The sequence below is a fragment of the Neoarius graeffei genome, chromosome 15, assembly GCF_027579695.1.
Source record: "Neoarius graeffei isolate fNeoGra1 chromosome 15, fNeoGra1.pri, whole genome shotgun sequence".
NCBI lineage: Eukaryota > Metazoa > Chordata > Actinopteri > Siluriformes > Ariidae > Neoarius > Neoarius graeffei.
In genome coordinates, this window is record NC_083583.1 from 60,241,637 (window position 1) to 60,256,236 (window position 14,600).

General features: G+C 42.1%; 1 protein-coding gene and 1 long non-coding RNA gene across 2 annotated transcripts in view; one reads left to right on the forward strand and one right to left on the reverse strand.

Annotated features, from left to right (window-relative positions):
- LOC132899681 (uncharacterized) overlaps window positions 1-14,600 on the forward strand; it is a 181,775-nt gene that overhangs the window by 143,040 nt on the left and 24,135 nt on the right. The gene's annotated exons all lie outside the window — the stretch shown is intronic.
- thsd7bb (thrombospondin, type I, domain containing 7Bb) overlaps window positions 1-14,600 on the reverse strand; it is a 279,114-nt gene that overhangs the window by 64,500 nt on the left and 200,014 nt on the right. The window contains exons 13-14 of the mRNA XM_060941740.1: window positions 5,404-5,595; window positions 26-325 (exon numbers count right to left, since the gene is read on the reverse strand). Of these exons, the coding sequence (XP_060797723.1) occupies window positions 26-325; window positions 5,404-5,595 (492 nt within the window). The remainder of the gene's footprint in view (window positions 1-25; window positions 326-5,403; window positions 5,596-14,600) is intronic.

Sequence of the window (14,600 nt, forward strand, 5' to 3'; positions counted from 1 at the left end):
TACATGAGTGGGTATATGGCCTCACCGGTGGTGTTGCAAAGAGCAGGATTAACCAGATGCTCGTGATGGTCCAGACATGCCAGGGCTCTGTAGCGCCACCCTTGCCCACACTCCTTGCCCTCTCCATGCATACGCCAGGCTTGGGTGATCCTCTGAACCAGATGGGAGCCCCTCTTGGTAAATGGATAGCCAACAGGTTGGTGGCGCTCAGGGAGCAGGCATGGAGACCATGGTCCATGGATTTGTATATGATACTTAGAGCAGGGACATGCTTCTCTCTCCACAAGCGACTCCTGCTGGCAGCGCCACCATTTCTTACTGCGGCCTGGATGAGAACATGGGACACGGGTGGTGTTGTAAGAGTGATGTTTTCATGACTCAGCCTTCTCTAATATGAAGAGACCATCTTTTTTTGGGTGACGAAAATGATGCTCCAATGAAAAACAAAAAAGACCCATCTGTAACAACCTGGTGATTTCATTCTCAGACATTCGACTAGAGGTCTGACATGCAGGGCTATCTCACTGCTAGCTGCTGCACACAAAACTTTACAAAGACAAGCTGCTGTAAGCCTTATAAACCTTTCAAGATCGTCAGTTATTGTCAGGAGTGGACAGTAACGAAGTGCATTTACTTGAGTGCTGTACTTAAGTACACTTTTTGAGTATCTGTACTTTACTTGAGTATTATTTTTTTGGAAACTTATGACTTTAACTTCACTACATTTGAAAGGCAAATATCATACTTTTCACTCCACTACATTTCTATCAAGCTCCTCGTTACTTGTTACTATGAAGCAGCTTTGAAAGTGGATGTTTTTTCTTTTCTTTTCTAAAACGTGATTGTTTTTTTCGCAGGTGACACTGAAACAGTCCATCAGTAATCACTAGGGTACCGTCCCATCCATAGACTGTATAAAATCAAGTTCAATGATTTCTCAGCAGCATTATTTGAACACGATCAGTTGATGGCAGAATAGAAGAAGGCGGTTCTTCTGGGGAACGCACGCACACATGGCTTTACCTGGAACCCATGTTTCAGTTTTCTGAAAGGATTAAAGATTTGTTTTGTTTTAAATGTTTGCTTTGTTTGCTGAAAACGAACCACATCACAGCCTACAAAAACTCGCTGTCCAACCTGCAGAAGCATATTGAGGTATATAAATGTTTTATTCCAAGAGAACGCTTTCAATGAAGTTGTCTGTGCTTTTAGAGCTAGCAATAATGTTGCAATAGCTATGTAGTCTGGTTAGTCAAATGATGTTCTATGGATTTGCCCACCAAGTTGCCATCGCCTTGTCCACGGCTAACGTTTACACATAGCTAGTTAATGTGGACACAGTTAGCATGTAAAAACGGAGTTACGCTAACATGAATAATGTTAACTTATCTGAAGTCCTTTCAGAAATGTTTTAGCATCATCTTGCCAAATAAACAGAATGTAGAAATCTTTCTTTTCTAGTAGCGTTAGATTTAGATTTTACAGTGGTGCTTGAAAGTTTGTGAACCCTTTAGAATTTTCTATATTTCTGCATAAATATGAGATAAAACATCATCAGATTTTCACACAAGTCCTAAAAGTAGATAAAGAGAACCCAGTTAAACAAATGAGACAAAAATATTATACTTGGTCATTTATTTATTGAGGAAAATGATCCAATATTACATATCTGTGAGTGGCAAAAGTATGTGAACCTCTCGGATTAGCAGTTAATTTGAAGGGGAAATTAGAGTCAGGTGTTTTCAATCAATTGGTATGACAATCAGGTGTGAGTGGGCGCCCTGTTTTATTTAAAGAACAGGGATCGATCAAAGTCTGATCTTCACAATACATGTTTGTGGAAGTGTATCATGGCACGAACAAAGGAGGTTTCTGAGGACCTCAGAAAAAGCGTTGTTGATGCTCATCAGGCTGGAAAAGGTTACAAAACCATCTCTAAAGAGTTTGGACTCCACCAATCCACAGTCAGACAGATTATGTACAAATGGAAGAAATTCAAGACCACTGTTACCCTCCCCAGGAGTGGTCGACCAACAAAGATCACTCCAAGAGCAAGGCGTGTAATAGTCAGCGAGGTCACAAAGGACCCCAGGGTAACTTCTAAGCAACTGAAGGCCTCTCTCACATTGGCTAATGTTAATATTTATGGGTCCACCATCAGGAGAACACTGAACAACAATGGTGTGCATGGCAGGGTTGCAAGGAGAAAGCCACTGCTCTCCAAAAAGAACATTGCTGCTCGTCTGCAGTTTGCTAAAGATCACATGGACAAGCCAGAAGGCTATTGGAAAAATGTTTTGTGGATGGATGAGACCAAAATAGAACTTTTTGGTTTAAATGAGAAGTGTTATGTTTGGAGAAAGGAAAACACTGTATTCCAGAATAAGAACCTTATCCCATCTGTGAAACATGGTGGTGGTAGTATCATGGTTTGAGCCTGTTTTGCTGCATCTGGGCCAGGACGGCTTGCCATCATTGATGGAACAATGGATTCTGAATTATACCAGCGAATTCTAAAGGAAAACGTCAGGACATCTGTCCATGAACTGAATCTCAAGAGACATTTGGTCATGCAGCAAGACAACGACCCTAAACACACAAGTCGTTCTACCAAAGAATGGCTAAAGAAGAATAAAGTTCATGTTTTGCAATGGCCAAGTCAAAGTCCTGACCTTAATCCAATCGAAATGTTGTGGAAGGACCTGAAGCGAGCAGTTCATGTGAAGAAACCCACCAACATCCCAGAATTGAAGCTGTTCTGTACAGAGGAATGGGCTAAAATTCCTCCAAGCCGATGTGCAGGACTGATCAACAGTTACCGGAAACGTTTAGTTGCAGTTATTGCTGCACAAGGGGGTCACACCAGATACTGAAAGCAAAGGTTCACATACTTTTGCCACTCACAGATATGTAATATTGGATCATTTTCCTCAATAAATAAATGACCAAGTATAATATATTTGTCTCATTTGTTTAACTGGGTTCTCTTTATCTACTTTTAGGACTTGTGTGAAAATCAGATGATGTTTTAGCTCATATTTATGCAGAAATATCGAAAATTCTAAAGGGTTCACAAACTTTCAAGCACCACTGTAGATATGATTTTGAGTTGGAAAAGAGTTTGCTAGCATGTCAGGTGGAGTTTCACTGACTAGCTAGCTTAACATTAAACCACCATGATGGCACAGCATGCGCTCATTTTGTGAATTCACATTTCTGTCTTTGGTAACGGTATTAGGTTTTGTAAGCGTTGTGGCAATAATACAACAATGCATTGACAGAAAATGCACTTTTAATACTTAAGTATTTTTAAAAGCAAGTACTTCAGTACTTAAGTTAAAGTAAAAATTTGACTGTACAACTTTCACTTGTATCAGAGTAACATTTAACCAGTGGGATCTGTACTTTGACTTAAGTAATGAAGTTCGGTACTTTGTCCACCTCTGGTTAATGTTCACATCAAAGAGAATGAGGGGAAAGTGACTTTAACTGTGACATGGGTGTTAGTTTGAACCAGATGGACTGGTTTGAGTATTTCAGAAACTGCTGATCTCCTGGGGTTTTCACACACAACAGTCTCTAGAGTTTACACAGAATGGTGCGAAAAACAAAAAACACTGAGGGAGTGACAGTTCTGTGGGTGGAAACAAACGCCTTGTTGATAAGAGAGGTCAGAGGAAAATGGCCAGACTGGTCTGAGCTGACAGGAAGTCTATAGTAACTCAAATAATCACTCTTTACAACTGCGGTGAGCAGAAAAGCATCCCAGAACACACAACACATCAAAGCTTGAGGTGGATGGGCTCCAACAGCAGAAGACCACATCAAGTTCCATTCCTGTCAGCCAAGAACAGGAATCTTGCAGGCTATTATGAGCACAGACTCACCAAAACTGGAAAGTTGTAGACTGGGGAAAAAAAGAATGATTACCTCCACCAACTTTGTTGGAACAGGTTATGTTTTAGCCTTTGTTACTTGCGAAAATCGAAGATTTTCGCAAGTATGTTGATATGGTGGTGTGGTGGTTAGCGCGGTTGCCTCACAGCAAGAGGGTTCCGGGTTCGAACCTAAAGGCTGGCGAGGGCCTTTCTGTCTGGAGTTTGCATGTTCTCTGCGTGGGTTTCCTCTGGGTGCTCCGGTTTCCCCCACAATCCAAAGAACAGTTAGGTTAATGTGGGGCGGCCTTGGGCTGAGGTGCCCTTGAGCAAGGTACCTGACCCCTGACTGCTCTCCAGGCGCTCTAGTGTGGCTGCCCACTGCTCTGAGTGCGTGTGTTCACTGCTTCAGATGGGTTAAATGCAGAGGATGAATTTCACTGTGCTGAAGTGTGCATGTGACAAATAAAGGTTTCTTCTTCTTCCATCTGTTTGTCCATTTGTTTGTTGGTGCTCTAGAATCGTAATTTCTTGACCAATCTTCACCAAAATGCACAGGACAACTCACTAGGGTCACACAAAGACATTAGTTTTTGGTGGGTCAAGGTCAAAGGTCAAGGTCGCCAAGGTCAAATCTTGTAAAAACTCCTAATCGGCCATAACTTCCATTTCTTTGTGATTTTTGCAAGTATCGTGCTCTGCACGACTTTTCATTTATTTGTTTGTTTGTCTGTTCCCAATGCAACTTAAAAAGTAGTGAACGGATTTTGATGAAATTTGGAGGAAAAGTGAACCATGTGCCAAGGAACAATTGATTAGGTTTTGATGCAAATCCAGATATGTATGTGGATCCAGGATTTTTTTTGACTGTTCCCAGTATAAGTCAAAAAGTAGTGAATGGATCTGGATGAAATTTGGTGTACAGCTTTAGGTTCAGGTGATTTGATTTTGATGTTGATAATATGTGGCTTGGTGGAGGTATGCAATCTACTGGTGCCCTTCTAGTTTGTTTTGTAATCTTCAAATGCCCTGTTTGGGCGAGTTTGTGCCCATGGCAGCATCTGATTCCTGTTCTTGGCTGCCAGGAGTGGAACCTGATGTGGTCTTCTGCTGTTGTAGCCACCCCACCTCAAGGTTTCATGTTTTGTGCATGCTGAGATACTTTTCTTCTCACTATGGTTGTAAAGAGTGATTATATAAGTTACTGTATTCTTCCTGGCAGCTCAAACCAATCTAGTCATTTTCCTCTGATCTGTCTTATCAACAAGGTGTTTGTTTCCACCCATGGAACTGTCACTCACTTAATGTTTTTTGTTTTTTGCACCATTCTGTGTAAACTCTAGAGACTGTTGTGTGTGAAAACCTCAGGAGATCAGTAGTTTCTGAAATACTCAAATCAGTCCATCTGGCTCAAACCAACACCCATGCCACAGTGAAAGAAAGTCACACTTTGAGATCACAATTTTTCCCATCCTGATGTTTGAAGTGAACATTAACTGAAGCTCTTGTATATATACACATGTGATACCTATGAGTGAACGAGTACGAGTGCGTGAGTATCCACAGCCCTGGCACTGTGAGAATTTGCTCCAGGAGCTGAAGATGCAGTCATCTTTGCATGTCACCCTGCACTGCTGCACTGCATTGGGCATCGCCCCTGCCCAATGCACACACTCTGCCATATCTGCAGGAGCATCGTCCATCCCGACACATGTCACTGCTGTGGAACAGAATGACGGATACCCAGACAGACAGAAAATGAGCAATACTGATGAACTGGCAGAAGGAATCAGGAGCTCTTCATATTTTACAGTTTTTTTTATCATGAACACATGAAATGAAACACATTCCTAACTGAAGAGAAATTCTAGTATTAGTTAGATGCCATAACCCCACATAGGCACGTCCTCTTCCTCTGGTACAGTTAAGCCAGAAAGTCTGCACATCCCTTTCACCTTCTCCACATTTTATTATGTTACAGAGTTATTCTACAATAGATTGAGTTCATTTTTTTGTTACAAAATTCTACACAAAATAGCCCATAATGACAAAGTGAAAGCAGGTTTTTAGACATTTATGCCAATTTATTAAAAATCAAAATGTAAAATATCATATGTAACTTCTGTGCAGACGTGGTCTCCCCTGCTAAGACTGTACGGTGTTACCCTAATAACAAGCCATGGGTAACACAGGAAGTCAAAGCTGTCCTCAACAGGAAGAAGGCCGCCTTCAGGAGCAGGGATAGGGAGGCGATGAAAGCAGCACAGCAGGAGGTAAAACGCTGTGCGAGGGAAGCTAAGGACAGCTACAGGAGAAAGGTGGAGCAGAAGCTGAAGGAGAACAGCATGAGGGAGGTCTGGGAAGGTGTGAAAACCATCACAGGCCACAATACAAAGACCAGAGTCATTGAGGGGACAGTGGAGAGGGCGAATGAGTTGAATGACTTCTTCAATCGGTTCAACCAGCCCACGTCCCTCCCACCCTCTCCCTCACTGCAGCCATCTCTCCTTCTTCCCTCAACACACCTCCCCCCAGTCATCACAGTAGCCCCCTCCTCCCCCACCTCAACACAGACTCCTCCATGCATTACTGCAGACCAGGTCAGAGGTCAACTGAGGAAGCTTCACCTCAGGAAAGCAGCAGGCCTGGACAAGGTGTGTCCCCGACTACTGAAGACCTGCGCTGCTGAACTGGGTGAACCACTCTAATGCATCTTCAACCTCAGCCTGCAGCTGGGGAGAGTGCCCACCCTCTGGAAGACATCATGTATCATTCCAGTTCCCAAAAAGAATCGGCCCAGCGAGCTGAACGACTTCCGACCGGTGGCACTCACTTCACATCTGATGAAGATGTTGGAGCGGCTCTTCCTCAGCCTCCTCAGACCCCAGGTGCAACACGCCCAGGACTGTCTGCAGTTTGCGTACTGGGCAGGTGTTGGTGTGGAAGACGCCATCCTCTACCTGCTACACTGAGCCCACTCACATCTGGATAAGGGAAATGGCAGAGTGAGGATCCTCTTCTTGGACTTCTCGAGTGCCTTCAACACCATCCAGCCCCTATTGCTTCAGGACAAACTGAACAGGATGCGAGTGGACCCCTGCCTGGTCACCTGGATCTCCAGCTACCTCACTGACAGGCCGCAGTGCATCAGGCTGAAGGACATCACGTCTGACACTGTGATTAGCAGCACCGGAACACCCCAGGGCATGGTGCTGGCCCCTCTTCTCTTCACCCTGTACACCGCAGACTTCTGCTACAACTCGGAGCTCTGTCACATTCAGAAGTTTGCCAATGACACAGCCATCGTCGGGTGTATCAGTGATGACAGAGAGGAGGAGTATAGGAGCCTGGTGAGGGACTTTGCTGTTTGGTGCAACAGGAACCATCTGCAGCTCAACACCTCGAAGACCAAGGAGCTGGTCATTGACTTTGGGAGGTCCAGACCAAGGTCACGACCAGTTCTGATTGAGGGAGTCGAGGTGGAGGCTGTGGATTCCTACAAGTACCTCGGGCTGTAGCTGGACAGCAAGCTGGACTGGACTTGCAACACCAAACACTTATACAGGAAGGGACAGAGCAGGCTATACTTCCTTAGGAGGCTGCAGTCCTTTAACATCTGCAGGAAACTCCTGTGAATGTTCTATCAGTCTGTGGTCACCAGTGTCCTGTTTTACACCATGGTGTGCTGGGGGGGCAGCACATCCAAGAAGGACACATCCAGGCTGGACAAACTGATCAGGCGGGCTGGCTCTGTGGTCGGCGTGAAGCTGGACTCTCTGGTGATGGTGGCAGAAAAGAGGTCTATGGACAAACTATTGAACATCATGGACGATGCCAGTCACCCTCTGCACACCGTCATCAGCAACCAGAGGCGCCTGTTCAGTGACAGAATGCTCCTTCCCAAGTGCAGGACGAACAGACTCAAAAACTCCTTTGTCCCTCATGCCATCAGACTGTACAACTCCTCTCTGGGGGGGGAGAAGGGGTAACAGGAGGACAGAGGACGGGAAGAAGCAGTAGCCTAGCCTAACAATAAGCAATACCGGACAATGTGCAATATAATGTGCAATATAAAGTGCAATATCTCTCCTGCCCCCATTCTCCCCCTTTTTTTCCCTCCCTCCTCCTTCCCTCCTTCCTCTCTTCCCCATATCTTATTCTTTTTATATTTGTATATGTAAATACTTAATTTATTTTAATTTATCTAGAAGTTTTCCTCTATTTCTTTTCTCTGTTTATCTGTAATGATGCTGCTGGAATCTTAATTTCCCTGAGGGAACCCTCCCAAAGGGGTCAATAAAGTTTTATCTAATCTAATCTAATCTAATCTAATCTAATCTAATCTAATCTAATCTAATCTAATCTAATCTAATCTAATCTAATCTAATCTAAGTGTGCACACCCTTTGATATGACACCCAAAAGTGAGCTGAGGTGCATTTTGTTTCCACTGATACTGCTTGAGATGTTTCTACAACTTAATTGGAGTCCACCTGTGGTAAATTCAATTGATTGGACATGATTGGGGATTGCCGACACCTGCCTATATAAGGTCCCACAGTTGACAGTGCATGTCAGAGCAAACTCCAAGCCATGGGGTCAAAGTAATTATCTGCAGACCTCAGAAACAGGATTGTGGCAAGGCATAGATCTGGAGAAGGGTATAGAAAAATTGCTGCAGCTTTACAGGTCCCAAAGAGCACAATGTCCACCATCATTCATAAATGGAAGAAGTTTGGAACCACCATGAATCTTCCTAGATCTGGCCACCTGGCCAAACTGAGTGATCGGGGAAGATGGGCTTTGGCCAGGGAGGTGAGCAGGAACCCGAGGATCACTCTGACAGAGCCCCAGCGTATCCTTGTGGAGATGGGAGAACCTTTCGGAATATCAACCATCCAGGCAGCACTCCACAAATCAGGCCAGACAGAAGCCACTCCTTCGTAAAAGGCACATGACCGCCTGCTTGGAGTTTGCCAAAAGGCACCTAGAGGACTCTCAAACCATGAGAAACAAGATTCTCTGGTCTGATGTAACCAAAATTGAACTTTTTGGCCTGAATACCAAGCTTCATGTCTGGAGGAAGCCAGGCGCCGCTCATCACCTGGCTAATGCCATCCCTACAGTGAAGCATGGCGGTTGCAGCATCATGATGTAGGGATGTTTTTCAGCAGCGGGAACGGGGCAACTAGTCCTGATAGAGGGAAAGATGAATGCAGCTAAGTACACAGAAATCCTTGAGGAAAACCTGCTCCAGAGCGCTCTGGACCTCAGACTGGGGCAAAGGTTTACCTTCCAACTTGACAACAACCCAAAGCACACAGCCAAGAGGACAAAGGAGTGGCTTTGGAGAAAGTGAATGTCCTTGAGTGGCCCAGCCAGAGCCCAGACTTGAATCCAATTGAAAATCTGTGGAAGGAGCTGAAAATGGCTGTGTACCGATGTGCCCCATCCAACCTGATGGAGCTTGCAAGGATATGCCAAGAAGAATGGGCAAAAATGTCCAGAAACAAGTGTGCCAAACTCGTAGCCTCTTTCCCATGACGCCTTCAAGCTGTAATTGCTGCCAAAAGTGCATCAACCAAGTAGTAGGCTAAAGGTGTGTACAGATATGTAACCCATAGGCGCCAACTTCATGTCAACATTGGGGGGTCAGAATTATGTTCTTGCACCGTGACATCATGACGTCGGCAGTGTATGTAGTTGAATATCAAAGACTCAGTTGTAAGTCATTTTCATTCATTACTATTCACCGTTGCAAGTGGGAAGCGCCCATTTTAACGATAAATTATGATGCATTAAAAAAATCTCACGACTTTAAACATTGTATGAAACACAATTTATTCAATAAACAAATTTAGTTTAATGCAATTTTCTTTGAGATGAATTTGGCAGACAACTGACAAGAATAGTGCAAAAAAAAAAAAAAACGTGCACCATACTCCATAAAAAGGCTTAAGCGCGTTAAACTCATATATCCGCATCGGCTTTAACACAGACTTCAGTGCCCAAATTCTGCACAACATGATCACCTTCATTGCTGGTGGCTGCCGGCCTATTGGTTCGGATAATCCACTTGTCCATTTTGCTTCATTTCTATGTTCACTGTTCAGTGAAAATGGTTGCGGGAGGCCACACAGCACTTTTCGCCTCAGTAGTGCTGCCTTGGTTGCTACGCAACGAACCATTTTATTTATGATTTTTATTTTTTTTTTGCCTGGGCCGCGTAGGCCTAGTGCTACGCAGTGTAAATTTTGCGGAGTGCAACCTGTCAATCACTCACTGCCAACCATTGAAATATTGCAAGCGGAAAAGGGCGCGGGTCATGTCCGATCATAACATTTTAGGTGACGTTTCTATAGATTACTTATTTTGCATTCAAAGCTAGGCTATTATTTGTTTAGTTGGTTTCAATCGTCAGTTAACATGAATTCCTCTGTACTGTTTACTACTTTTTCACGTTTCATTATTGGGGTGTTTTTGCCCCCCCAACTTTATCTTTGGGGGGGTCAAAAAGGTCCGTGCCCCCCCCGCAGATGGCGCCAGTGATGTAACCCCTAAATAACCTATTTTTGTCAGTAAAATAAAATTGCAAGTGGTTTTCACTTCGTAATTATTGGCAATTGTGTGTAGATGTTTGAGGCAAAAAATGAACTCAATCTATTGTACTGGTAGAATAAGTCTGTAACATGATAAAACGTGGAGAAGGTGAAAGGGGTGTGCAGACTTTCCAGCTTGAGTGTAAAAAGGTATAACATGGTTTCACAAATTCCCTTTCTCATGTTTTGTTTTGAATTTCTGTCATTTTTTTTTTTTAATTTTGGTCCTGTCTCCATGTTTGTCCTGTCATTGGTCTGTTCTCTAATGTGTGCACCTGTTTTCAGATCATCTTTTTAGTTTCTGTATTTTTATCGTCTTGTTTCACTGCCTCGATGCGAAGTCTTATTGTAACTCTTGGAGCCTTGCCATTTTTCATATTTCCAGGTGTTGATTCTCCCTTGCTCTTCATTTTATGAATATATATGGTCCTAATTAAATGCTGTCTGCCTGTGCTCTGACCCCGATACAGTTTTTGAATATGGTTAGTGGATTTGCCCAAAATAAACAAAACTTTTGGTATACACAGTTGCATCCTAGCAATTTCCACTACAGTACATATTACATACACAAAAGTAATGCAAAAACACTTGCCTGCCATATGGTCAATACTCAATTTTCTTTGTTAGAAAAACATGCCAAAACTTTTGAGTAGCTTGCAAACTATTAAAGGTCCAGTTGTTGATTCAAATCAATACACTTTTTTGTCAAATTCAGTGAATATCTCCTCATGGGACAGCTAATTGTATATTCTTGTGTGTGCTGAAACCCCCCAATATCTGGTGTTCACACAAAGCCCTGACTCTGTAAATGGGAAACAAAGTGGTTCGGATCGAGCCACACAACACTATTCGAGCCAATCAGCAACAGGAGGCTGGGCGGTCGTGCTCGTGGGGGGTGGGGGAAAGGGGCAGTAATACCACCAATTTGTTCTTTGCTAAAAATTTCACAAAACATGTATTGGAGTAGAATCAATGACTGCACGTTTACGTCCTCCAAAGGTGACTGTAGGTGACTATAAATATTATTGTTTCTTTTCATTTTGACCATTTCAATTACCTCAGGAATAAATTTTTGGAATCATTTGTCATAATATATTTCAACAGCAATTATTGCATTCACAAAAAAACCCCAACAAAAAAACAAGCTGTATGTAGTGTAGAATAAATATCAAAAACCAGGGCTTTGAACCAGAATTTTTTTCCTATTGGTTCGTTCCGAACAGAAACGGAATTTTAACGTTTCCGGTTTTGGGTTCCACCATTAAATAGACGTTCCTGAACCGGTTAGAACAAAAAAATTTCGTTCCCGGAACGGTTAATTACGTTCCCTGTCAGCTGTTTAACAAATGGCTATAAAATTATGTCTCTGTCTCATCCAGCTTAAGCCAAATGTAGGCTAATTCTATTACAGCCTTCATTAAATAAGACAAGAAATAATTCAAAACAATTATTATTTCAAATGTTGGCGATTTGGATTCTCAGTATGTCTTCCCATCTACACAAACAGGAAAAGTGCCAAAAATGAAAGATAATTCGTTTAGTGTGTTACCAAAGGCGTCAGGCCCTATGCATTGATAGGCTAACAGAGGTTAACGTCATTTAATGTTCGTGAGCCTCTCATTAACGTGGATAAATATATTGATATCGTGTTTGAAATTGACGTTTTTGAATAACGATAGACTGCAATATTTACCTCTTATTTAAGATGTGGAGACGTGATAGTAGTCCACCCTCCCGCTCTCTCCATTCAGTCAGCGAACGTCACACAGGAAGTGAACCCCAGCGGGTCATAGAAACTTGCGCAGGAGAAGAATGACTTTTTTTATTTGTAGGCTACGGAAACTTTGAGGAATGAAATAAAAACCGGTATTAACTGGTTACCATTATTTTTAATAAGCGTTTCTGTTCCGGAACATAAAAAATAATAAAGTTTCTGGTTTCGTTTCTGTTCCATGTGAAATAGAAAAAGTTCCCGGTTTTCGTTTTCGTTCCTTGAACCGGTTCAAAGCCCTGATCAAAACCATCAAAAAACCCAAGATGTTTCGATGATTTGTTGAGTATTACAAGTATTTGAGAATAACAAGATTAAATTCTATTATTACACATACAGGACACCTTTTTCCATGGAATAAAAACGTGTTCTAGTCCCATCTAGCAGGTTTCATTCATTTGGTTCAATAGCATGCAATAGTATTATCATATCGCTTACATGCATTATGTCACTCTACCCAATGGAGAATAAGCAGTGAATATTGTTACGATATTGCACATTGTCACGACAACATGACATCACACGTTAGAGCTAATCCGAATATCCAATGAGAAAGTTTTCTGCTGTGCATGCGCACAATCATTTCTCTGTTCGCCGGAAAGAGAAAGACGCGCTGGACACCCAAAAGGCTACCAAAACTTCAATAGATCTTCTTCACACACATTTACAAGAGAAAAAAACCCCATACCAACAGACATAAAAAAACTGGAAAAGAGACACATCGGGGATGTAAAACTTCCGCGCTAGAGAGCGACTGTGACAATTTGTAAACAAACAATGCTGCCAGGTTTGTTTTGTTAAAAATAGGTACCCTATGGGTCCATGTGGCTACTGCTTATAAATAAAATAGTTTTCTGATCCCGTGTCCATACAGTAAATATAGCATACATACATATTATCAGTTATACTCGCCTCATCTCTTGCAAGCATCACCAAGCTGTGAGCAGCATCAGGGCTTGGAGTATTTTGGTTACCAATTTTGTTGACTGTGTTTTGTTCAAAATACAGTGCTGTGAACTAGATCTATTTTCAAAATATTAAGAAAGCACTTGTTCATGAATAGTCTTCGAAGCATTATTTTGTACTAATGAGCACATTTTGTTTCACAAGTGTAGTGTAAAGACTCTAAAATAAAAAATAAAATTAACAAATTAAAGCGAATAGCAGAAGTTTGATATTGGCTTCTCAATATATCTGCCAAAAAGCTAAAAAAACCTTACAAAACCTTTCAGAAGGACCAAACAAAAGCTGTGATACTCAAAAGGTACGTTTTCTTAAAATAAACACCACTTACTTGATATCGAATCAGTAGCTTTGGCGAACCACAAGGGGAATTTCGTTTATCTTTTTATCTGCCGATTATCTTCCAATACTACGAAGTTATTTCAAGGTTTCTCTTATTTCGTTTCTGGTTGGTTCCGAAGTTTATCAAGAAGTAGAACGGGTAATCAAACTTGGTCAGGATAAGTGCTGATTGGTTATGAAGTTTCGCTATTGTTACACTCATTCTTACAACACGATGACATAGTGGCTTCACCACTCATTCTTGTGTACCTTTGATAACACGAGATCAACTGTTCGTATCCCGAGATCACAATCCGCTGTTCTGGTGATTGTAATGCTTATGCGTATGTGTATGCATAGTGCGCTACTGTTACACTCATTCCTACATTCTTACAACACAATGGCAGAGTGGCAAAGCAAGGCAGTAGTTCAAGATTTTGAGAGAATTTTGGCTGCCAGGTTGCTCCGGTGTGTGTAGTTGTCAATGTTGATTTTAAAAGTAACTCAGTAAATTACACAGGGAAATGAATACTAAAGTCTGAGTGAAAAATACTGTAGCGAGTGTGCATGGAAGAAGAGTCTGGAGACAGAAATCTTAGTTTCTCAGTCATTAGTCTATGTTATTTCCTTTTGATAGCATTGGCTTGACTGCTTTATTAGCATTCGCTAACGCTACTGATGAACGCTACACCGGCTGGAAGGTGGCTGCACTGAGTCGTGGGTAAGCTCGCGTTGGTCTTTGAGAATGCTGATATTGCTAATATGAAGGGAATGTGTATGTATAATAATAATAATAATAATAATAATAATAATGGCTTTTTTGTGGTATATCAGATACAGTGGTGCTTGAAAGTTTGTGAACCCTTTAGAATTTTCTATATTTCTGCATAAATATGACCTAAAACATCATCAGATTTTCACACAAGTCATAAAAGTAGATAAAGAGAACCCAGTTAAACAAATGAGACAAAAATATTATACTTGGTCATTTATTTATGGGGTGGCACGGTGGTGTAGTGGTTAGCACTGTTGCCTCACAGCAAGGTCCTGGGTTTGAGCCCAGTGGTCGGCG